This window comes from Haliotis cracherodii, unplaced genomic scaffold (assembly GCF_022045235.1).
Source record: "Haliotis cracherodii isolate W230 unplaced genomic scaffold, xgHalCrac1.p SCAF_5, whole genome shotgun sequence".
Classification (NCBI taxonomy): Eukaryota; Metazoa; Mollusca; class Gastropoda; order Lepetellida; family Haliotidae; genus Haliotis; species Haliotis cracherodii.
This window is the reverse complement of record NW_027266308.1, coordinates 11,124,492-11,152,208: the sequence shown is the minus strand read 5'-3', so window position 1 is coordinate 11,152,208 and position 27,717 is coordinate 11,124,492. Positions and strand designations below refer to the sequence as shown.

Genomic DNA, 27,717 nt, shown 5'->3' with positions numbered 1-27,717 from the left:
ATAAAACTATAATTATGAATATTTGCCAAACTTAAATTATAAAGTTAAACGTCATATAATAAGTATGTAAATTAGTATACCTTAACAAGCTACCAATGTACATGTCTAGATATTCAAAGTGGTTTAAGAGGATACATACTAAAGCTTTTTACCAATGAAAACATTTACTTTGATTTATTGTTGATGCCGATTCTTACTGTAAATGCTCTTATAACTGACCTCAGCAACGTCAGTGCAAAGATATTCAGTTTCATGTAATCAATTTATTCTTAGAACAAGGGTATTGGAACTGACATTATTTTTTTATCAAATTGAATGTAAAGCAGACATTTCTGAGTACTCTTGTGCCTTCTTATCAGAAACGTCAGTGTTTTTGTAATCTTTAACCGAAGAAAATATTTCTTTAATGTCAGGAACACAGTATAAAAACTAAAAGTAAAATAATTCAAAGCAGCTTTGGGAAGTTTCCTTATTCCATTTTTTTCCTCCAAAATGTGAAATTCGAAAAGTTTGAAACTTTGGTTGAGGCAACTATGGAACAGCTGAAATCTGATCTTATCCCCCACCGTTACTCATAATATCCACTAGGAACAGTGCCCTAACGTGGAAACATGACATTCCCAGCATATCCGCCACTCTTTCAAAAGACAAGGACTTCCAAGAAGCGTTTAGGAAAGCTCTTGTTGAATTCAACAAAGCAAACGCGCTGTTGAACGCCTTGAGGGATTGTGCGAGCGATCTTGCCGCTTCCTTTTGACACTGGGGATCTTTTTATCAACTCGAAAGCTCAAGAGTCAATTAAAAACGTATCAGAACGATTCCTAAAAAGTCTTTGGTCCAGTTTATGAATATGAACATAATTTCTGCTTAGGACATATACAACCTTGACGACTGTCGAAGACATATGTAAGACAGGTTAATGAGAATTGAACAAAGCTGAACCGAACCTGATCATCGAGAGGCACACGTGCTCATCGAGAACTCGACCCCTCCCCTCCAGGTCTTGAGAGACGAGACGCGGCTCAGCCATCTACCTCTTTCCTGAGGGACCGAGGCATGCGTTCGGCAATTTCATTGGTACGCCGGTCCAGGTCGTATCTTCTGTCTTCAAGGTGGGAGGGGGCTCCGAGGGAGACAATGGCCAATTACCCTATTGACATGTGTATTTTAGAAGTGTGCAAGGAATAGACCTCTGCTAGGCGGACCCTGTTGGTCTAAGTCTCTCTATGATAGGTTGGTGGAAGTCTGAGAAACCATTACGTCAGCAGTTAATGAAGCGACGACTCTCCCGTGGGTATTCTCCGATTGACGCGGATTAGCAACTAATAATCGTCTCGCATGTCGTAGGGTCGGGAGTGTCAACAGGCGCTGTCAAACCTACACGGTATCATACACAAAGTGTCGTCTACGAGTCGTCTGCTTCGTAAAGAAAATCCAATATTTTTTCATGAATGATTGGTCTCCGATTTTGAATCAGTTTGCTGGATTTATGGAATTTTTCAAGGAAAAAGTTCCATCTTCATCGCCAGTCCGTATATCTCGCTTCTGAAGAGGCATAGTTGTCGTCTGTCGTACTTTTGGATTGGAAGAAAAGTTGCAGCAGACGACAACCCCATATATCACTCTCACTGAACCTCCATTCCAAGGACGGTAGTCTAGAAAAATAAATAACTTTGGATAAGAAGGAACTGTCTTCAGCCATGATGAACGGGATTCTTAACTCCGGTCCAGCACAAATGCCGACGTTCCAGAATCATTATTCTACCGGTGGACATTTTAGTCCGATGTACTCTCAGCAAAGACCTTCTTTTGCCATCCAGGAAATCCTTGGACTAAATCCTTCTTGTCGCCAAAATTCGAGTCCAGATCTTGTGGACCATACATCTATGGGTCCATCGGGACTTGCAGGAATGTACTTTTCTAGTCTTAATTCCTCGACGTCAATGCCGACGGACAACTCGACGGCGCAATTTTTCAGAGAGCAACAGCAGCCGGCGACGTCCACATTTTGTCCTTGGCGGTTTGATCTTTCTCAGGGTCCCCCACCTCCAAATATAACTGCATCCCGGTTTTCGGGGGTGTCACGGGTCAACGATGACTTTCCATTCAAGCAAAATCAACAAGAAGAAGGTAAGAAATTCATAATCTCAAAAAAAGCCGAGTTTATCATTTTAAATTTCACAACATGACGTTGTGCTGTTACGTTACTACTTATACCTAAATGAGTGGTTAAGGGTCTCTGGTAGTTATTACACGTTAAGGAACCAAAGCAAGTTTTTTAAACTATTCTGGTTCTTCATTGAAAGCAAAAAATGGCAATCCTTAGATTGTTGAATCAAAAATGAGCAGGTGATTTTATCATGACAAAGTAGACACAATTTATTGATAACACCTTCTTTATTTTCTTATTAAATTTCTTGATTTAACACTTTATTTATTTTTAAAATAAAGAAGTTGCTATCCATATTGTGTCTACATTGTCATGACAAAATTACCCGCGCATTGTGGATTCAACATTCTGAGAAATGCCTATCAACCAATTCATTTTATCATGGCCTGCATTTTATTAAAACATTCGGTTAAAACAGGCATCCAGGTTGATCACGGGGTACATGACAAAGTTGTATATTTCTAAAGATGGAAAACACCTTATTTTAGAGGAGCAAAACCATATTAGATTTGCCGGTGATCAAAATCAAGGATAACTTTTGATGTCTTTACTTAAAACCGTCTAAACTCAATGTATTCTTGGGTATATAGGTTGGTTCTTCGAAACGACAGTGTTCTAATGCGTTATTTGAACAATAAATGACTCTGCTAGATAATAAATAGTTCTTTTCACCTCTAAACTATAAAGACAAACATGTTTAAATTATGAAACATCCCATACATACAATGCATTAAAAGCGAAACATACTAATATCGCCATCAGAATGATTAGTTTAAATGCTTTTCCGTAAATTATGTTTCGTTTTAAGTTGATACGTGACACTGAATCAAGTAACAAATAATTGGTAGCCTTCGAAATATATAGTGTGTGTGCAAATATTTTCCAGAAATGACGAAGAACAAACATTATAACAAGATAGTCTCGCCTGCATGTAAATTAAATAGAATCTTATTTAGCAGAAACATACACAAATGTACTGCGAAATTCGACCAGCACCCTGTTGCAGTGATAATCAACATATGAATACTTCGACTTTTTCTGATGTATTTTAAACTTAAATGATTCGGTATAGACCATGTATGTTTGTCTTGAGACTCGGGTCCCCCACTTTTCCTCTTCCTTGCTGAAACCCATCTCGCCTATCATTACGCCCCAGAAATATCTCTCCCATCAGACTTGCAAATTTCTTCTCAAAATAATCCAAGATACTCATATTTTGTCTGAAAACATTTTGGGGATATCATTTTACAATATCACGGTAAATCCACCGACCATCACTTCAATATGGGCGTGAAGTGATCAAATGTCAGTAAATGTTCTTTTAACAAGCATATTTGTAAACGTGGTTATTTGATGTGTACTCCTGTGTTTCAGTAAACAGTATAAAGTGAAATGAGAATAAAATAAACTGATTTGTACAAAATACTTTTTAACAGAAATATTTTCTCTGTATTATCCCATTGTTTCGTTATATAATTGGGATTTTCAATTATTTATCTGTATTTAAACAGGATGGTATTTAGTTACTTTTTATTAGTTTAAAGTAGAAGTTATAAATATATTCTTAAAATAGCTCAGTTATTGCGTACAGATGTACTTTTTTTTAATTTGACTTATTGATAAGGTTATTCCTATCAGTATTATCTGATGTAACACGTTAAGATAGATGTAATATCAAATAACTATTTATTTTCCGAAGAAATTGCTTTTCTTGTTTTATTATATTGTGATTTGTTTCACGTTTTTCGGTATAATAGATTAAGAATTTATAATTCATCCTGACACATGTAAAAAACTAAACGCGACAAAACCCTTCCCATAATCGTCCCCAAAAGAAGTATCTGCAATTAGCAGAGTCCTTTGTACGATTCTGACAATATCATAAGTATGTGTTTGAATCTCTATCCAATAGTGGATACCAGGTGTTCCCGAGAACATTCCCATTTACATTATCAGGCTCTCCTCTCTTTATAAATCAACAAAAACTTTTTCTCGAAAATAACAATATTTTCCTTCTGCTTTAAATTAAAAACAATATTCCCAATAAATCAGATATCTTATATCCCCACAACAATAACTGAAATGAAAATAAAAACTCTTCCGTCTCACTGTTTCTCGTAGTTTTCATAATAAAATATCTGCAAGTCCCACGGGAATCAAGCGTGCAATGTCAAAACAAACACATTGACCACGTATATGGCCCGTCTCTAAGACCCCTTAGTGGAGAGGAGGTGGTATGTATTTTGGCAAGCTTAGGACAAGGTTGAAATATTCCTCCAAGATGGCTCGCATTTCACAATATTGAGAAAATCATGTCAAAACTGGGATTAGAATCCCACTACATCAGGTTCTCACACAACAAGTGGGATTCCACTTCGTGAGAATTTCGCCAAGTTTGAAACTCAGTAAATCTGTTTGAAAAAAACATGTTCATGTTTTATTTCTACAAATCGTGAGAGAAATTCTAAAGAGTTATGGTTTGGTATGAATATTGTATATTTCCCATGTTAGTGTTCATATCTTTGATCTGTAATGGATGATTGTTGCATACGATTGTTGTTTTGTTGTTAGGTTAATATATTGTGTATTTTGTCCGTACTAAATGTGTTTTTCATGTATTAAAAGACGGTTTCTTGTATTTCCATGCTTCATGTAACTAATGATAGTTTAAACTGGGCAAGTGACATTAAGCGCGTGTCCAAGTATTGTAAAACAGGCTATATCAGTACATGACCAACACATCAATGATCACGGCATATTTTTCTTTCAATGTTTAAAACTTTTAGCAAGTATTATTCCGTAATTGCAATATTTAGAAAACTTATATTTTTACAAATATGCACGCGAATTTCCATTTGCACTAATTACAACAAGACTTCCGCATGGTTGATTCCTTAAGCCTACACAGATGTCAATTTCACATGTCCATTTCAAGCAATGAATGTATTCCACAAACCTGGACATTCCACAAAAATATCATAATCCATAAGAATTAAAGTTATGGAATTTCTACATTCCTTCTTCCCCAAAACATTTAATGTTCAAACACGCGTCTTGTGTGTCTCGTCATATCGGCAACGGGTAAAGGGAGGGTTTACATTTTTGCTAATTTATTTTCCTACTTCAATTTAACAAGTGTGCAAAATAAATAAAACAGGGGAAAAAGTCAAGTGAAGAAAATAAACACGATCAGCTGTTGATGCGAGTACGAGAAATGAGGCATCAACTAGGCTTGTCGATAACAGAGGAGGAGGAGGGGAGAGGTAGTGTTACAACCACCAATAGGTCTTGTCCATTTCAGAATGGGAGAAATATATATACCTAATAAAGTGGTAAAGTAAAGTTAAACATAGATTGTTTTTAGTTTGATTGTCACAATGATAGGGAGAATTAGGAAACATTATTTATACGCAATTGATAAATATACATTTAAACATTAATAGATACGGTATCAGTTTGATGTTCTTTAAGTTTGATTCTTTCTAAATGAGATGTATATCATAACGGGTTTTATTTGCAATAAGAAACCAAACAAAATAAGAATATTGTAACTTTATTTCCGATAAAGTTCGTTTTTACTAGATGGTAATATATTGATAAATTTATTACTGCGATAACATCTTAGAATTTCATATATGTTGAATTTGAAGAACATAGTTGTATGTTGAAACCCAGAGTATATATACTGGGTAACCGGAAATATTTCAAACAATTATCGTGAAGCTGATGGAACCGCACACCTGCTGATGTGAAAGTCGTTATATATTGTTTAACTTGCACTTAAAATTTGTCGAACAAATATAGAGTTGTGTACACAGTATTTATAAAAGATGGTCGTTAGGTAAGAAGAATGCAGAATCACATTTACTCACAAGTGATTAAATAATGACACCAAATTCTGCACGCAAAGCACGAGGTATCGAGATAAATCTACATTCCTTCATTGAACGTTCTTTGATGACGGCCATATTGCCCCAGTCACGAGCTTTCTCTAATCGTTAAGATAAATATTTGGCCAATTGTCTCCCTTTATGTCAACATCCCTCTTTAGTGTCACTCGACTAGTGACTTAAATGTGATTAGTTTATGAAGAACCTTGTCAAACTTTATCAAATAATCCACTGAACAAATACCCACGTCCGCGCATGACCGAGGCCGGTTCGTGTGCCGTAAACTGGTGTCGCTATGGTGTCGTGAATGGCTTAGATTTTTCATGTCAACATAAAAGGCTGGCTATTGTTAAGTATGTTAGTTTATTGTAGCTCAACAGGTGCGATCTCTTCTGAATGATTGCAGTAAAACGTTTCCAGCTTTCCGATCTTATATGCGTCTTGTTCCACGAGTACTCAACCGCGGCTTAATACATGTAAACCCTATCATGTGTTATTACCTATTTAATTTCCTTTCTCTAAATAAGATCCCAGGTATACAGATGTGTCACTGTGACATTTCTGAAGTAAATCTAAATAATTTGTGGAAATGACAATGTTTTTTTATGTGTTCTAGGATAGCAATTGCACTTGGCGGAATTGCTAGGTTTTACAGATTTCGCCACCTGTGATTAATTGTTGTCAGTTTAACACAGAATCATTGTCGTATTTTTCAATATCTTCGTTGATTTCCTTGCCATGTATGCTTACAGACGTGTCAAAGGAATATGATATTCTCACACAATAATAAGCACTGTTAACAAACGGAAATCGCAGTCTGACAAAAGACAACTGGTCAAACAGAACCACAACAAATCTGTGGCATAAAACATAAAATATCTTTACAAAATCAAACTTTCGTTTTCCCTTTATCTCTGTTTAACATTTTCTTTCTCGAACAAACGAATATTTACGATTAAACACAACTAATTTGAAAATGTCCTGAAAACTTGAAACAGCTTATCACGAAACAGGAACTAAACATTATGCCTTTACGGAATAATACCAGAAGAAATAATAAGATGATTATGTTTTAACAAGCTACATCCAAAATCGATTAAGATTCCTTATTACGTGGCTGAGACTTTTCTAATGACTTCGTTATGAAATAATGATTGATTTCTCTTCTTCAACCCAGGCCTTCATTTCATTTAATATCAGTCATATTTAATATAATACACAATTTGAAAAAATCTGACAGCGAAACGTTTCAAAAAGTATATAAAGCTACAAGGTATACAGTTCGTGTTAACAAATTATAACGATTCTTTTTAAATGGTTATGAATTAAATTTGTAAGTTTTTAATTGCAAGTTTGTTTTAATATAATGGTGATAAAACAGTACAAGTAATCAAAAAGTGTACATATATCCAAAGGAAAGGGTTGAATTTTTTCTTCATTTAAATTCTTTACTTTGAAACTCGCAATCACCTAGTATCATTAATATTTGATAGTGATTCATAAAAACATGCATAACATGATATAGTCGGAAAAGTACAATGGACGCTTTTTCGTCAAATATGTTTTATGATTCTGGAAAGGGTTATGTCGGTTTAATTTACAAATAAATCATTCAACGAAATTAGTAGGCTTGTTATATGATTAGATAATTCATATAAGTTAAATGTATTCTTTTAGCTGAAACTGTGAGAAGCATTGTGGTTGTCCCATTGTTATCAGAGGCTGAACATTGCCATATTACGAATTATTATATCACCAAGTTTTACGCATGACGCGTTCCATTTGCCATATTGCAACCACTGGTGCCTGACAGTACCATAGAAGTGTGTGTGTTCACAATCAGTGCCAACACAATCAGGACGGAAACTCCTTCAATTAGCTTCCTGCCAAATCTTCTCGCCCTAGCTGTGAAAATGTATCCACGGCGTACACCTATTACGCGCGTGTATTAGCAGTTGTATCACTGTATAGACGAAACCCAGTCATAATAGACAGTATAGAAGCTTTCACCTGCGTAGCCGGGGGTGTTTTCCTCGCAAATCAGAGGTGTGTTTCCCATTGTGTATGTGTCAGGTAAATTAGCTTTTTAGGCGAAGTCGATAGTCCAAGGACATCGCCGTTCATTCAGTTGGAACACGTAATACTCATATTTGTGTTGGGAGTTTGAAATGGGGGTAATTCATGGAGCTTGATAGCTTTATTAGGAATCCACTTTGCGGGAGTTGCATATAGAAATAACTTTAAATCGAATATGTATTTGACAATACATTAGCCTTTGCAGACCGAGTTCACATATCTGGGTTGATATTATTTGTTTAAGGTTCAACTAGAGAATGTTATTGTTTGTAAAAAAAACATTTTGTGAGCTTTTTGTGATGAAACAAAATGCTGTTCTATAAAACCATTTATGATTGGATAGAAATAATAAACATCGATTTGAATCAAGTCTTTGAAAGGCATTAGAAGTATTACACATGAGGAAGTAAATTATGGATGTCAACTTCTTTATTATGAGGAACACGGCGTTTCGGAGTATATGCTTACTCCTTCATCAGGTGATGAACCTCATAATAAAGAAGTTGACATCCATAAATTCTCTACCTTATTGATTTGAATATTTGCACATCGTTGAGTAATATGTCGTTTATTTACACATGTTCAATAAGCATGCTTTCCTGAAAAGAAAACTTCAATTAAATTGTATTGGACTAAATAACAGATTTTCTTTAATTGGTTGTCATTTTGGTGATTTTTTTTCCCGTTTTTCTTCTTCTTTTTTCCTATCATGTAATGCTTAGCAATGAAACGTATGTATATTGGAGAAGACAATTGAACTTTTAATCGATCCATTGGTCTTTTCGAACAAAATATGTCTAAAATCAAAATCATGTTACATGTTTCATCGGCACTATTTACATAACCTATATAGGTCCGTGTTTACATAATGTACATAAACTCCCATCCTTTCAAGTTAATGACGTTTAAAATATACAAACAGCCTATAATGTTTTCTAATTGTTAAAAGGGATAAACTTCCCCCGCGCTGGGTAGGACTATACACAATTATATGATTGTATTCTAACCACTTTCAGTTGGAGTAAATTACACACCCACTTTAAGTAAACTGAACCAATAACGAAAATTACACGTTACCAATCAAAGAAAAACCGTTTACAGCAGATTTTCTCGGTAACCGTTTACTATTCAGTTCAAGCATAGCGATTTAAACCACCTCGTGTATAGATCTGATGCTGTACTACCCACGACTCCAATTATAGGTTAAGATACCATCATTAGCCAAACCAGACCATTCTCAGGCGGTACAAGAAGACGGTAGCCCAAGCGGAAGACATTCAGGGGTGGCAAACGGTTTGCAGCGGCCCTTAATTAACTCTACGGGACATGGTACTGCTACAGTTAATATAACAAGAAAAGCGTTGACAACGACGGATGCATGGACAATGAAACAGCTTAATTAAGGGAGCAAACTTCGGGGTCTCTTAAGAAAGGTGCTAGAGACGTTGAAAAGCTTTTAAGAGCTTCTTAAGGACTAGGAAAGGGGAGCCGACACCTCGTTGAATGTTGAAAACCGTCTTCGTTAGGGACGGCATGTCATCCGTCACAATGAAAGTCAGCTCCCGAGGAACAGGAGGGTGTGGGAGGGGCAAGGGGGGTGACCGGGGGGCACGGGGCTTTGATGAACAGTCTGACATTTTGTTAGTCAATTTAGACAGGTACTAAGCCACCTGTACTGACGCCTTTGACGTGGATTGAGATTTCAGATTTTGATTTTAATGAGGACGGCTAATGAAGTTTTTGGGTTCGGAGACACTTTTTGTAACTTGGGGTTGTATTGATTTTAGGGATGTCTGCATGTTTGATGCGAGTGTTTAAAACTGAACTAGACTTATATGAAATGTTCCTTTTCAATACTATATGCAATAGTAATTTTATTTATTTATTTATTTATGTAACCATGAAGAATGTATTTTCATATACACATCGCTATGTTTCGTGTTTTATTAAGATGGGATGAATATGTTAAACTTTGTATTGTAAAGATCCACATTAATTATATTTAAGTAGATTAACCTGCCGGACGAAAGAAAATATACATATAAAAGTGAATTTGACCATAAAATTACAAACGTTATGAAAATATTACTAGGATGAATGAAAATAGTCACCGAAACACTGCAGACTTGATGTCCAAAACACAACTATGACACTTGTATCAAATACATCACCATCAAAAAAACATTTCTTGTTTGTTTCATTTTTAGCCACCATTAAACATGGGTGTACAGGTTCTTTTACCCGGCAGTTTATTTATGTTTACATAGCTAACTGTTATAAAATGGTGTACCGTACGGTGTCGTTATAATGGGGTGGTATCAACATAACAATGGCGTCATGATTATCTTGTTCGTTTCAAACGAAAAACTAATTATGTAATACTAAAAGCGACAAAATCATTTCCATAATCACAAGATATCACTAAAAGCAGAGTCCGTTGTATGATTCCGCTTTTATCAAACGCAGACAGACAGTTTATTATAGTCTCACCTCGTTACAATGATTTATACATACTTTTAAAATACAAAAATGTATATCTCAAATACATATCATATGTAAAAGTATACAAGTATAAAATGTAACGAGCCACCCAATATAGGGTTTCAAGAGACTTTTCATAAAAAGAGCATATTAAAATATAAGTAAAAGGTACATACACTACAGCGCATATAAAAGTAAAACCATGAATTAAGAATAAAGGCAATCATATCTTTTAGATAAAATGCTAAAGCAGGTTTTGGCACTTAAATATATCACATCTTGGGAACACAGGATAAAACTGGCTTTTCTCGGATCATCGAAATTCTTGAAATCGTCTTCTACATCGCAACATTTTCTTAACAGTTTTTCTCTTTCGGTTTCATAGTTAGGACATCTTAGTAATACGTGCTCTTCGTCTACCAACAACACAAAAAGGACACATACATGTCTTTATGAATCACGGGATTCTGCATCTTCACGAGGCAAGGGAGTTATATGACTATAAAAGTCCAGTTTTCACCCTTGCCGAACTAGGCTGGGATTAATGGAGTTACAATTTGGCTGGACTAACGAGTCTATGCATAGTCCAATCATAATCGCGCACCGAAAACGAAATCCGGTTCGTAAACTGTCATGCAGAGTTCGGTCGATTGCAGGATTTGCAATGCATGTGCATCGCCAACTCGTTGTCAACTGATATTTTCCAAATTTTTTCATGTTATTAATCAAGGTGTTCACGTGATTTGATGTTCTTCGAGAAGCAAGAACCGTTTTATCACAAAATATATCTTGATGGTCGATCAGATCGTCTTGACTGGGCGCCACCATTTTGTTTAAAGCAAATGCATGTGATGCGAGAGGTGGAATCTGATTGGTCCACATGAGAGAGGCATAGAATGGACATAACTCGTAATAGCCACGATCGAACCCAGGAATTCCAGCCTAGTTCGGCAAGGGTGGAATTTGGACTTGTAAAGTCAGTTTACGCTCTTGCCTTGGGAAGATGGGGATTCTGTGTAGCGGGCGATTACCCAGCCCTACGCAAGTAACGAGACAGACAATCCGCATAAGATGAATCCGGATAATACGAAATTATGTCCTCAGTGCCCAGGATTAAACATGGTGTAGTCGTCATCTCACCGTATATAGTTGTTTGATTCCCCGTTCTATTAACGACAAATTTGTAGACCTATTCTTTGCTACCAACCAACACTTGATCAGTGATGTAAATGACTTTAACTACACTACTTCGTTATAAGTTCAAATAACGATGTTATTAACGTCTTGTTTAATAATATAGGGAGTGAGTTAACGTCGGTGTTTGTGGCATCAATGTAAATCGTGACGGAAATACCAACACTTGCCTTCACTTATTGTACCTATGTCGGGATATCTCTACAATTAATAGTCTAAACGTGTAACGTATGAACATACTAAGATCTTTTTATTCAGGATCAGCCGAATGTGACATAAATTTATTTTCGTCCAACTTGTGTTCGGAAAAATATAAATTCTTCACAGCAAAAGAGTATTGTGTTTTCACACGACCAGAAACTGTATTTATTTTAGATATTCATACAACGTCTCTCCAACGCAACGGTAATAATAACACCATTAAACATGTGATTAAAAAGGCCAAAGCCACATACAAATACTGCCTTGAAACTTTACACCAAGCTCTGATTCAATTAGTGTTAGAAATCAAAAGGTTTCAGCAGCCACACTTCCTTATTAAATCTAATGAATTATATCTTTGAAAATCCAACATTCTGAGAACAATCATTTGAAAACAATCAATTATTCATAAGTCACTATCGCCATTGGGGTTTTCCATGATACTGTTGTGCCCGATAGTCCAACACGTACTCAATACATCTTCAACCAGATTAAACATCACGTTTCTCCCAGATATTGCAGCGCCTGGGAGGAGCAGGTCATTTAAAAACAATGGCTATCGACCTTGATGACCCGGATATGACCTTATCACGCAGGCGCACAGGGGGTCAACTACGACTTAAGTTTTCCCAGCGGGTATATGAAATATTTGTCTAATTCGGCCTTGGCACGTGGGCTAAACAAATATTTATGTTTTTGTTTGTTTGTAGTGTCCCGCCAAGCATGCGTACAACAGGAGAAAGCACAAGAAGCCAGCATGTGTGGCAAAAAACAAAAGAAACGGCGGAGGCACAGGTGAGTGTGGGTGAGATGAGGGCGGGGCAGGTCGAGCAGGGGTGGGAGGTGGGGTGAAAATAAAGCGGGAATAACCGAGAAATGAAAGAAGAAGGAAGAAGATTATTTTATTCAAGGGGCACACATTCTGAAATGCAAGTGTGAATATTTGCACAAAAAGCATACAATGACAGGACATATGGCCCGTGTAACACAACACCGCATATATATACAAATATTCTTTAAATATAAATATGCGTCTATATATATTTAATAGGAGAAAAAGATAACAGTTATTCTTCATATTATTCCAGAGATAACTCTAATGGCATCCGAAAATCGATCCAAAATATTATGACTACATGACCGTAATCTAAATCCGTTATTTAGATGAAGATTTAGCATCATTACAATCATAATGTTTTATTGTAAAAAGTGACAACTATTCAGTAAACATCTTTTTACTCCTTTTCAAGTCATTTTCTCGAAACACCATCTCAAGAAATAATGTCCCGAACACTCGTAGTGCAGTCATCCTTTTCTTGAATTCGATACTATAAATTCGATACTATGCATCTGGTATGTAGTTTTTGAAGTATAGTAGACACTATTTGTTGGAACATTTAGTAAGGTTATTTGATAGTTCGGTATATATTACGTGTGATACATTAATATATTGCCGAGGGGAAAGTCTTTCACTGAGTATTTCCGTGTCATCGTATTTAATATTAAACAGGTAGAACAGGTCTTCAGCAACCACTTTGCTGTCAGGCTCGCTGACTGGTTCATGCATGTCATCGTAACCCAATTGCGTAGATTGATGCTCATGATGTCAATCACTGTATTGTCTGGTCCAGACTCGATTATTTACAAGCCGCCGTCATACAGCTGGGATATTGCTGAGTGCGGGGTTAAGCAACAAACAAACAAACATTTCTGATAACCCAAAGCTTGTCATAGTTGAGGTTCGGTAGTTATGTGACTATAGGATTGTGGTAGTTGGTGTTCATGCTATCAACATCTAGTTTGCGCCAGACTATTATTTACAGGCCGTCTTAGATCGACTGCACCACTGCTATGACATTAGAGAACATCCATCGTTTCGTTGGCGGAACAAAGAGTTTGCCAGCTGATAATCCATCATAGATCGACTACACCACTGCTATGACATAACAGAGCATCTATCCTTTCCTTGGCGGAACAAAAAGAGTTTGCCAGCTGATAATCGATGCATTATTCTTTATGAATTAGCTGACGCCGTTCTGTCGATGTGCTAAGTTGACGTTTTCTGTTAAGCTGCTTGAATCTATCCAACTGATAACCTTGAAAAGAAACACGAACTGATATTCCATATCGTTGAAACACTATTCCATTATTTCCAAAAACGATCGCCTGTGCAATATGCTTGTGAAAAAGCCTCTGATCCCCCATCACATTAATTCGCTTAAACAACCAATTACAAGTTAATTAAAATCCCCTGTCAGTCACAACTGTCAACTAGTAATCCTATAACAAATGAGATAATTTGACCTATGTCTCCTAACACTAATGTCTTATCTCGCACGCCATCTTGTCTGACAACGACGTCACGTGACGTCGCAGGCAATGAAGACACGTGACTGATGACGTGACGTCACTAATTGCAACGACGTTGTATCTGTCACTGTCACCGGCCCCAGTGGAGATGTCCTCGCTAATAGGATAATGTACACCCCAAAACGTCTTTATGCTTCATCAACGTTTCTTCGGAAATAAACAGTTTCCGGGGAGGGTATCGATTTCCCGTCAAATTAAAAGACAAATATTAGCGATCACGGGCGTTTCATGGAAGACAATTAGTCTTTTTGACTTGTGATTACTGGGAGTCCTTATTGTCCAAACTTTAATTAATGATATCAAGTTCCGCTCGTTTGACCGGGCGCTCCCTAATTAGTTGTTCTTCGACGACCGACTCGGATCCCTACGCCCGCGAGTGTATAGTCGGCCCTACGCCGACTTCAACGTTGGCAGCATGCCAGAATGATCAAAGATGTCTCAGGCAGTATCTGACGTTCAAATTAGCCGAATTTACCGCTAGGTTTCCAAGGACTCCGTGCACTTAGCCTTGCTTCTATAATTGACATATACTCGCTATTGGACAGGAAAAAATGATGTATTTCGACACTGAACAAGGCGACTTTGCTGGGGGGCTAGTGACGTAAGCGTAGGGTCACACAGGCGACCTCTTTTAACGAGGATTCACTACACACCACACGCAGACCTTTAGTAGAAAGAAATTTTAATGAAAACTTGATATTCCTGAACAGGTTTTGGTTTAGGCCTTTTGTTCCATATGCATATTTTGTGTCTGGAATAAGGATTTGATATCTTGGATCTGTTTGGAAGTAATTTGCATTGTAATATATGTTTAGAACATAACGATTTAATGTAAATTATTTTTTAGGCAATTTTAACAATTTTTGGTTTAATTAATTATGTTGTAGGACTTATTAATGTAAACAATAATTAAGTATTTGTATATACTAGTTATATTGATTCATGTTGAGGTTATAACATTGTTCGGGAACTGATGAATACGATTTTCATGACGTCCAGCTTTTCTGTGTCAAAGAAGAGCAATCATTGAGAACCCAAAGACTCACTACCTAATAATACATTTATTTTAGTTTGGTTAATTTAACATCAATTTTACAATATAAAATCAACTGAAGACACTGCATAGGCCAATATTCAATAGTTAGACTAATTAGCATGGTGTAAATACAAAATTGGCCCTTGTGAAAAAAGAAATCAGAAACAAGGCTCAATGTAGTTTTAAAAGTGTGAAAGATTCGACGCCAAAATAGCCCCGTTGACAGCACCAAGCTTGTGTTTAAATACTTTGTTAACAATTCGTTTGTTTATCAAGTCAAGCTGACAGGACCGCAGAGAATCCCCACTGCGCCGAATCGTGGCACGTGACAATGATAACTTCCGCTGTGGGACCAGATTATTCACAATAAACCCCAAGTTTGGAGATTAGCTTCATGTTAGCGGCGATTATCACCCTGGTGGCACGTGAAGGTGTCCGGGTGACACGTGTGGTCTGCTAAAGTGTTGTTTGACCCTTGTCCGAGGAAACCTTACGTGTTGATCACGTGTTTCCTGCTCGGTGACATATGGTTAGTTGCAGAAACCGCCATTAGCGGTCAATTACGTGGATTACTGAAACGCCACACAAGAACATTAAATGGACGTGCGATCTGCCATTCCGATATTTCCTTAAAACTTTAATCAGAGAGTCTTTGGATAATATTGGTGAAAGTTTTAGAAGTATTAACATAATGTGGTCTCTATTCAAACGTCAAATACAAGTTTGAGATGCCAATTTTGTCTCTGAATTTGTATGGTAGTTACGAGGTAAATATTAAAGTTAATGTAATTTCTAGAATTAATGTAAATTATTGAGTTAGAACCAGCGTAAATTAAAATGTAAACTATACAAACGTTTGTGTTATTAATATTATAGAAGCTAATTTTATTATTGGTGCAAATGTTAAAATCAGTAGTTTAAAATTATGGCCAATATAAATTGATGGTGGGTGTAAAAATACTCGTGTTTGGGGTAAATACACACTAGAATTAGGATTCGTGTAAATAGTAAATTCTAGTGCAATTGTTAGTGTAGGCGTCATTATTAGTGGCGGTACGATGTTAATGGCGATGTTGATAGTACTTACATTAAAGGTGGTTATACTTGAACCATGTTTATCAAATACGTTTCAATTAATCAAATTTTCGATGTTTTGGTTCAGGACAATATTCACCAGTTACCAACTGGAGGAGCTTGAGAAAGCCTTCAAAGACGCCCACTATCCAGATCTGTACGCGAGGGAGTTACTCGCCCTCAAGATAGATCTACCCGAGGATAGAATACAGGTAAGTCGCGCTTTCTATCGAGATCTCTCGGGCACTGTTTACGCCTGACACTTGCCCTTATCGCACCGCTCCTTATTTATGACTCTATCTATTGGAATGTAAAACACAATCCCGTTTGAGTGAGTATGTTTTTACGCCGTTTTAGCATTATTCCAGCAATATCACGGCGGGGGACACCAGAAATGGGCTTCACACATTGTACCCATGTTGGGAATCGAACCCGGGCCTTCGGCGTGAGAAGCGAACGCTTTAACCACTAGGCTACCCCACCGCCCCTACAATGTTTGAAGAAACATGGAGTGAATTAGATATTCTATACAACCAATGATGAATATGATAGATTCCATTTTCCTCATGACCCTCTTGATGTTTATCATATCATATATAGATTATATATTGTTGTCATTGAGCATATTTTTTCAGGTTTTAACATTTGATATGGGAATAAACCTACATTGACCACATATGAATAAATATTTCAACCAAAATCGAAGCGACAAATTCAAAACATCCGTCACACACAATTATATAATACCGAGAGTCGGGAAGAATGTCCTTCTGAATACTTTTTTCAATCTTTTCCATCAAACGTTCGACACGCTATGAAAATTAAATTTCCACACATCTATTTATGTAGTATTTATCGAATAATTGTTTCAGCTAGCAAACAAAAAAAAAGTTTAAAATGTCTAAAAAATTGTTATTAAAGCAATAATTGAGTCCGTTTACTTACACGACAAGGATGATTGCCTATTAGGTCACGTAAACAATGTCAACCCTACTACAATTTGTGCAATATTAAATACTAAATTATAAATTCAAGTATCAATTCAGAAAAGACTAATATCGTAATTATTAATTTCAAAATCTTTTAATATTGGAATTGCGTTGCCACAGTGTTCAAGTTATACACGACAGCGTACATGTTGATTACAACTGTGCAATAGATCGGGGAATCCCCGTGAGGTGGTGGTGGCAGTAGCGCACTCACGTGACTTATCAAAACACACCACAGCTGGGAGATACTAGCAGAATTGTCTACGTGAAAGATAGTGCTATTAACATCCATGTCAATCACAGGTGTGAGAGCATCGCTGGCACGAATTGTGACGTAATTATGACGTCATACATTATTGATAGTGTATTCTGCTTGAGTCTTAAGTGCTAGATATTTTTATAATGGAATGTTTTCTTATCAAACATGAAAATATGCGAAATATTTAAGAATAAATATTTACAAACATATCCAAAGTCGGTTGGCTGCCATGATGAGAGGTTTGGGTCGTTTTTTATTATAGAAAATACAACTGTAGTTCCCGTGAGTGGAGCTCCGGTGCACATCATGGGCGCACCTGTGTGGACATTTGGAAGTAGGACAAAACCGTTATGAAATTAGGAGAGCTTATTGCCCATGTTTATTTATGTTGTGTAATACGACTGAGACTCGTTGACCCTGCAGGGAGCCTCGTTCTCACATCTGCAGCCTGTATGACATATACTTCCGGTTACATGAAGCGCCACCTGGCGAGTATTCTTCACGGTACCATGTAAAGTTAGAAGAAGTTATCCCAGAGGGAATTTACCATAAAAAACAAAGGAGAATGAGCTTAAACGGCCAAACATATTTTAACGTTTGTTTTACGTTGGCTTAGCAGTAACGTACGCTGTTTAAGAAAGCCGACCCATTAACAAAATGTGTCAGGAAGTATTTCAAAATTTATCGAACTTGATTCGGTTTGATGTTCTGGCACTGTTTTTTTTAAGGTTGTATCGTTATAAGTAATGGATTCTTTCGCTCGAAGATAATAGTTTTATTCCCTTGTTAATCGTTTTGTCTCCTCCTAAAAATCATCATCATCATCATCATCATCATCATCATCATAACAATAACAATAACAATATGTCTCTTATAAAGCGCAAGACCCAAAGGAGACACGTATCATCATCATCATCATCATCATCATAACAATAATATGTCTCTTATAAAGCGAAAGACCCAAAGGAGACACGTGTACGTACAATACGCCGCTCAACGGATCAGCCTTCATTCAAACTCCCTTCTCGACTACCAGGGGAGTATATCACTTCATTTGAGGAATTCCGGAAGAAAATATTTCGTGATTGGTATAAACAATAAAGCGCATTATTAATATGATAAAAGTTTTAAAAAATCGTTAATTGCAGTAGTGTTGAGTTAGGTGCCGCGTATTTCAGTTGTAGATTAAATTATCAGTCATCTTAAACACACAATTAAAGCCAGTTTCGTAATACAACCCTACACCCACGGTGATCAACGCCCCGGAATCATCACTCCCCTGTCTCCATGAATATTCCCTGTTGGGATTCAACAATACGTAGTCAGTATTTTCCATAAAGCTTTCACAAAAAATGGCAAGCTGAGGCGGGGGGGAAATAAAAACAAATTAATACATGATAAAGCGAGGTGTAAAAGATGGCTTGATGAAGAGGCGCGGGTCCATTTCTATCACGCATCTTCTCGGGTGTGCCACAAATCTCAAGCCAACAACTAGATCCCGTCTAGTCGTCACACTAGACGTTTAAGCGTCTAGAAAGCACCTCAGCTAATCGCTTTATTTGCCATATCAAAATAAACGAACCCGCGTGGGGCTCGGCTGGTCAGCACTGAGCGTCTTGCACAGGCAACACACATCAAAGATTTCTTTTATAACATTAATCCTATCTCAGCCTAGATTCCGAATTCCCGGTAGTTATCCGAAGCACGTGTTTTCGTCTGTTTTCTCTCAAAATGTTGCCGCACTCTCTCAAGGCAAAGGGGGGCGCGATGCTAAGAGACTTTGTTTTTTGTGCCACAGAATATATTTTTCTTGCACATAACAGCCAATTTAGACGAACGTTTTCCTTGAGATGTTAGGAAAGATGGTTCTCGGTCGGGGTTAATGTTATTGGCTTTTTATTGGGTTCTAAGTGGGCTGGAATGCCAGGGGGCACTGGGTTTATAAAACACTCATAATTTGATATACGAAAACGACACATGTTTTTACAACTGTTATTGTTAAAGTCATTTGAAACACGGCTTCCTACGGCTTGGTTCCGCATCGTTCCCACCACGACGTCAGCTACCACAACTGTTGAATATTTCACCAGGAATATAAAATCACACATTGACTACATACATCATGCATTAACGACATACATCATGCATTGGCTACATGCATCATGCATTAACTGCATACATCATGCATTGACTACATACATCATGCATTGACTACATACATCATGCATTGACTACATACATCATACATTAACTGCATACATCATGCATTGACTACATACATCATGCATTGACTACATACATCATGCATTGGCTACATGCATCATGCATTGGCTACATACTACATCGCGCATTGACTACATACATTATGCATTGACTACATACTACATCATGCTTTAACTATATTCTACATCATACATCGACTAAATACATCATGCATTGACAACATACTACATCATGCATTGACTACGTCATGCAATAAATATATACTACATCATGCATTATGATGCATTGACTACATACTACATCATGCATTGACTACATACATCATGCATTGACCATACTATACACCATGCATTGACTACATACATCATGCATTAACTATACACTACATCATGCATTAACTATACACTACATCATGCATTGACTACATACATTATGCATTGACTACATACATCGTGCATTAACTATACACTACATCATGCATTGACTACATACATTATGCATTGACTACATACATCGTGCATTAACTATACACTACATCATGCATTGACTACATACATTATGCATTGACTACATACATCGTGCATTAACTATACACTACATCATGCATTGACTACATATATCAAGCATTAACTATACACTACATCATGCATTGACTACATACTACATCATGCATTGACTACACACACATCATGCATTGACTATCTACTACATCATGCATTAAGGACATACAAATTCGTGCTTTGACTACATACATCAAGCATTAACTATACACTACATCATGCATTAACTATACACTACATCATGCATTGACTACATACATTATGCATTGACTACATACATCGTGCATTAACTATACACTACATCATGCATTGACTACATACTACATCATGCATTGACTACACACATCATGCATTGACTATCTACTATATCATGCATTAAGGACATACAAATTCGTGCTTTGACTACATACATCAAGCATTAACTACATACTGCATCATGCATTAAATATATATGATATTTATGACTTTGTAGCTGACGTGTCTTTGTTTGATCGATATTACATCCTGGTATTTGACGCATCACGTGTGCCATAACCTTTCCTAATACATCATAAGATTTCATATGAACGGTTACTTAGTAAGGCCGCTCCCTCGGTGTAGTGGATAGAGCGTCTGACCGGAGAGCGGAAGGTCGGGCGTCATACCAAAATGCGTTATAAGGATGGTACTTATTGTTACCCTGCCTGGTGCTCGGCATTAAAGGGCTAAAAAAGGACTAGTCGGCTCTGACTCAATATACTGTGTCTGAGTGGGGTATTCAAGTTAAACTATGGCATTTGCACACACACACACACACACACACACACACACAGAGGACAGTGCAATAATCTCCAGACCCATTAGGAACAAAATAGTAAAACATAGACATGTTTTGTGTGAAACCAAAACCTTATCATGTTAACATACTATGCCTTTTTATACCATAATACTATATGTTAGACGAAGGCCCAATCATTAAATAGAATTAAAACGTTTCCCCTTCTCATTATATAAATGTGTCGTCACGATGTGGCTGAAATATTGCTGATGTGACGTTAAATCTTACCTCACTCACTGTGTTAATGTAAGACTGTATACTATTTAGACCTGGGTCCCAAAAGTAACTACACAAAACAATTTGTTTACACCATATCACCTTTATACTATTCTATTATAGTATTCGAAGCAAATCTACTTTCATTCTGCATTTGACTTACTTGTTTTTAATCGATCATACTCTATCTGTTTTTATGACGAAATAGAGATCTATAGTATTTCAAAAATATTCATAATAATCACATTACACGGCTTTACATCAAGGCACGTTAATTGCAATTCCGAGCGGCTTTCTTGTTCTTTAAAGTATTCTCCGAAAGAAATATGTCCTTTCTTGCTCGTAAAGTTACAAAAGTTGTTGTTGATCTGAAAGTTTACATGTATGCGTTACTTACTGACGCGCAGTAATCAAGATTGACGGTAGGATGTTCGTATTATTCATTATTAGACAGAAATTATTAATACATGTGGTGTTAACGTATAAATCACTTTGGATAAAAATGGTTCATAAGAAAAGCAACATTTTCCGACACAGACAGCAAAACGAGCCATTTACTTTCATTTTGGACCATAAACTCAGCGACTTGGAAGATATTTTGTCGGAAAATATTACACGTCCCTTTAACTGAAATAGTTTGTCCGTTTGAAGTCTAACTCGGTAGCCCCGTGTCAGTCAATCTGACACGGTAGCCTTGGGTCAGTCAGTGAACTTACCGTGCAAGTGCAGACGCATTCACAGATTGTGCACAGAAATAGAATGTTTTTTACTTGTTTATGTATTTGTGATGTTTCTAAACGTTTAACCACGCAACTGTCCATATCATGATTCCTTCGAGTCTGACAATCATTTGACATAAATATTCAGAAAACATCACAAAATCCTTAGTTACCCCCCAAAAATGAAATGCGTAATTTGTACATCACATATATCATAGTTTGACGGGCCAAATTAAATCCATCGTTTTATCATGTTTAAATATTCCTGTTGAGTGAACATTTTATGTAACTATTGCACTTTAGTGTTAATATGTAAGTATGGATAAGATATAGTGATGAACAACTTCTTTATTACAATTAGAATAATTATTGTTCATCCATATATCTTATCCTTACTTAGTACTCCAACTTCTTAATGCCTCTGAAAGAAATGTCAAAAGTCAGCAACCAATATCAGTAGCAGGGCGTCAATGTTAATACCAAAGTACCGTTTCAGCCCGACATATATTCCTTGACTTGAATACATAACGGTTCACTATAGACCTACTACCGCACACAGTTCTCTTTCACTATTCGCATAGTATGCTTACAAGGCGGCCGGGTTTCTCACTCTTAACCCTGTCAAAACACGGGGGCTTTTCATAACAAACTTATCAAGTCCCGCGCCCCTCCTGTGCTAATGCTCCATCGTCAAGCGTCTACAGTGTTAACCATTATCCCCCAATTGCAATTATGGTGTATTCCGTCACAAATGATAATCGCACGATTCAGTCAGCTGGCTTTGATAAAACTTTTCTCCCATTGACTCGACCGCGCTAGCGAAACATTACGGCAAACGTCTGACCTTGTAACCCGTTAGGAACAATTATCTCGATCAAGCGGGATCACCGAAGCGTCCAAACTCGGCCTTTAGACCCTATTACTGGTAGAGAGATTGCCCGAACCGCCACCAATACCGAGGTAATTTACTAAATTAGATATGTGGCCATCGCTTATCCTAATTAAATCACGACAATGTCTTTGTTCATCAGCTAGAGCATCCAATGACGATATCTCGCCCAATTCTCGGCGGCCATGTTGGCATATTGATTTTACTCTCGTCACAACCATATTAATTTGAAATTTTACACCCGGCACCAGCATCCCCGCTGGTCTGCACCGTGCCTTGTCGACGCCGCTAGGATAGCGGTTGGTCTTCAGATTTAATGACATTTTCTTGGCTAATGTAATAGTTTAGGTTCCTAATTAGAGATAATCCTCGACCATTGACATTGATTACAAGATTATTTGCACTAACGTTGTCGACTAATACGGAAACATACAAGGAAGGAAATTCAATACAAGCTGTAGAGGAACACAGTGATTTTACCTGTAGGAGATCGCTATTGTCATGTCTTATTATAGTGTTGAACGGTTTGAACTGTTTGTATACGTGAAATGGTGCATTCATTTTAAAAACTGTCCTAAGATTATTTTAAAATTCAAATGACGCTACAATGAGTTACAATAAAAGAGAGCGATTAAGTGGATTTGTTCGCTTGATGCAATGATTTTAAAACAACGCTAGTAGTCATACTACTAATACTAATACTAATAATAAATGGCAATTATACTGATTGTCTGTTTCGGAATACCTGCTTGAATAAAAAGATGGTGTGACAGTTTTAGTTTCAAAATGTTTTCTTCAACTAGTAGTTGAAATTTGGGTAGGAGTGGACTATGGGAATACTTTTTATTTTAATGGATGAATACTTAAAGGGGGCAAGTTGTACAACCACAAATCATTCATTCATTCATTCATTCATTCATTCATTCATTCATTCATTCATTCATTCATTCATTTGGGGTGGGATCCGCCAAGATAATATTTATTATTCTTTATCAATATAACATCAGATTTCATAGATACAGAATTGGCACTAAACACTTAATCTAGATCTGGATAGGACCTGGCACAAACACATGCAGAGGCAAGTGAATTGTTTACCTGACAAAACACGGGAACATATAGTACACGCGGAGCATAGTCACGATTTGAGGCGGTCAAGACGTTTCAGAATAATAATTCACGAATAGATGTAATATCTTCATAATTCTTTTTTTCAGGTATGGTTTCAAAATCGACGGGCCAAGTGGCGCAAAACGGAAAAGACATGGGGAAAGAGCAGCATCATGGCAGAGTACGGTCTGTACGGAGCTATGGTCAGACATGCACTTCCGCTTCCGGAATCCATTGTTGATTCTGCAGAGGACGGAATTGATAAATCATGCGCCCCTTGGCTTCTCGGTGAGTATACAGCCGTCATGTTGAGTTGGCAGCGTTGAGTTGGTTGTAGTCACATCAACTATATACAGTGTAAGCCCTTTACTCCGAATCCCGTTACTCCGGACGTTTACTGTTACAGACAGACAGACAGACAGACAGAGTTTATTCACTCGTAGAATACACTTACAATATATCAAAAGAAGTATAAACATAAAATTCTACAACCAGTTGCTAGACGACTTGCGGGAGACAATATGTCATTAAAACATACAGTAATACACAGCGATAAGATATATACATATACATACATATACACCAATGATATCAATTGGTTCGTCGCTTTGCTAAAATTTTATGGCAAGTTTTGGCCTCGCAAGAAATATGATCAACGTTTGATAAAATCTGTGTAAACTTTTCACTTTAAGAGTAATTATTAAAATCATTAAATTTAAAACTACAGCGATTAAGAAGATCAGTCCTCACGTCTAAAGGGCAGATAAGTAAAACATATCCTGTCTCCACCTGGTTTGTACAATTAAAGCAACATCTCTCTTCTGGTGGTATGTTTGAGTAACGTCCAGTCTCTATCTTTAAAGGCGCCACTCCGCATCTGATTTTAGCTGGAGAGCTTCTCTGAGCACGGTTGAAAGGGTATTTCACGTATTTTTCTGTGCTATAGACTTTCTTAAACAACCTTTAGCTTCTTAGTAAGTTACATGTATACAAAGGACTCCATACCAGTGACGAGTCTATTACAAAGGAGGTGTTTGGGCCGAGACATCAAAAATTCTATGTAGCTGGAATATTGCTGAGTGCGGCGTCAAACATCAAACCAGTCTTTACGTTTATGCAGCTGAATCTCTTCCCTTGTACACAGCAAGTGTAATTCAAAATTAACATGTTTTTAGTTTCAACAAATTCAGTAAATGCGTTTCGGGTCTCTGTATCGTCTGGGCAATCACTTGATAGTCTGGTCAAAACGTGTTTTTTTAGGCCGTATAGTATAGTACTGCTGTGCGACGTCATCAAAAAACAAACTATTACTTTTTTTATGTAAATTGTGTGAGTGACGGGGGTTACAAGGTAGGGTAGTACATACTCACCCTTTTCGCGATCACCTGGTGTCATCACCGATTTTCAGTGATCCATTCATATAATTTCCAGCGCTCTTTTAACTATGTTTGGCTTGTAATCGGTTATTCCCTGTCTTTGGCATATTATATTATATTCATATTTGTTAATCTGGGCGATATCGCTATCTGTCTGGAATGACAGGATGGTATGCAATCTTAAAGCACATAAAGTTCAAACATACTTTGATTCTGCTATAGATTAATAGGATTAAGGTTCCGATGTGATAAGCTGTGTGAGATAATTGTTTAAATTCCTCACAGCAATCCCCCGATCAGTGCAGATCTGTCTTTGATGGAGATAATGGGGGATTAATCCTAATAGTATTATGTAAGGAATCCCGACATCTTAGTTTGTTTACGAAGGCTGTGTTTGTCGGTCTCACAAAGGAATATTTCGTGTATTTTTCACAGAACATTTTCATATATACACCTGCTCATGAGTCTTTGGTTGTTGGTATTTGAACCTTTTGCCTTTGCAACCCGTCCCTCTGCTACAGTATAATGAGGTAAATCGCCGGCAAAAAAGTATACAATTGAAAATTGGATTTGACCCCAAAATACAAACATTACGGGGCTGAGCGCGGGGTAAGACTTACGCCCGTATCCTTCTTCAAAATTAGTAAAATTAAATTGGTTGAGCGGCAATACATACATAATTATATACTTTTGGAGGGGGGATACGGGCGGAAGTATTTCCGAAAACTGTAGCCGAATCACCGCAAAAGTAAAAACTATTATACAAGTATCCAAAACATCACTATCGAATAACCATTTCTTGTTTATATCATATTTTTGCTACCACGAAAGTGGGCGTATTTCTTTTGCCTCAGTTTAGCGATCATTTCCCTCCCTCGATTGATCATTTATACATCGGCCGTGCTGTAAATACGAATTATGAAATATGAATTATCATGAATATGGTTTGAAAATAAAAATGAGACGGAATATGAGCGTTTGACTTCATCCTATTACTGTATATTCTTGAAAAGCACTTGCTGTTCTTTGTGGGGATTCCAGGACAGAGTAAGTCCCCATTTTTATCGCAGAGCTTTCTTCTTTCGGGTGGGTAAACGTTCACCATGCCCAGACGGAGTGGATCGTTCATCGAGCTGTCACTGGATTGTCTGGTCCAGATTTATTTACACGCCTTCGTTGTATAGCTATAATATTGCTGACGTATTCACGTTTGTAGAATATACACTTTAAAATTTCTTCATGACAATTGCCATTCCAGAACAACCAGTTCCACCGTTGCAATTCACAATGATTCGTAAATGTAGGTCAATGTGATTTTGATCGCCTCTGTGGTCTAGAGGTAGAGCGTCCGCCCGGAGAGCGGAAGGTCCGGGGTTCGATCCCCGACCGCGTCATACCAAAAGACGTTAAAAGATGGTACTTGTTGTTACCCTGTTTGGCGTTCGGCATTAAGGGGCTAAAACAAGGACTGGTCGGCTCGGAGTCAGTATACTGTGTCTGAGTGTGGTATTCATGTTAAACTGCGACATGGTATCTCAGTGAGCTAAAACTATAAATCGGCATCAGTCCGGACTATTACAAGCAGCCCCCCCCCCCCCCCCCCCCCACACACACACACACAAACACACACACGTACATGCACGTCGCTATATAAGTGCAATAATCTTGGACGCGACGTTAAACCCCATTCCACCCCCCCCTGTGATTATGACGCTCCCATTTTATCAAGACTGTATTTTCTCATGTGATGCATCGAGATTTATATGAAGTATTATTCTTGTAGGTATGCACAAGAAATCTCTGGAAGCTGCACAGAAGATGAAGGAAGCGGAGGACGACACAACGATGGACAGCAACGACGGCAAACCGAAGGACAAGGATGAACTCAAGTCTGAAAGTATAGCAGCTCTGCGAGCGAAGGCCCAAGAGCATAGTGCAAGAATGCTTCAAGCCATTAACAAGGATGGAACGCCCAAAATTGACAGAAAAAATGTCACGAACGAAAATAAAAATAATTTCCAAAATAACATGTCGAACTCAAATGACCTTACACGGCCGAGTCAGTGA

General features: G+C 37.3%; 1 protein-coding gene across 1 annotated transcript; it reads left to right on the top strand.

The window, feature by feature from the left end:
* The first annotated feature begins 1,700 nt into the window (after window positions 1-1,700).
* On the top strand, window positions 1,701-27,717 carry LOC139444076 (visual system homeobox 2-like). The gene is made up of 5 exons (XM_071224985.1): window positions 1,701-2,130; window positions 12,723-12,807; window positions 16,581-16,704; window positions 24,382-24,562; window positions 27,434-27,717. The coding sequence occupies exons 1-5, from the start codon at window positions 1,701-1,703 to the stop codon at window positions 27,715-27,717; spliced, it is 1,104 nt and encodes a 367-aa protein (XP_071081086.1).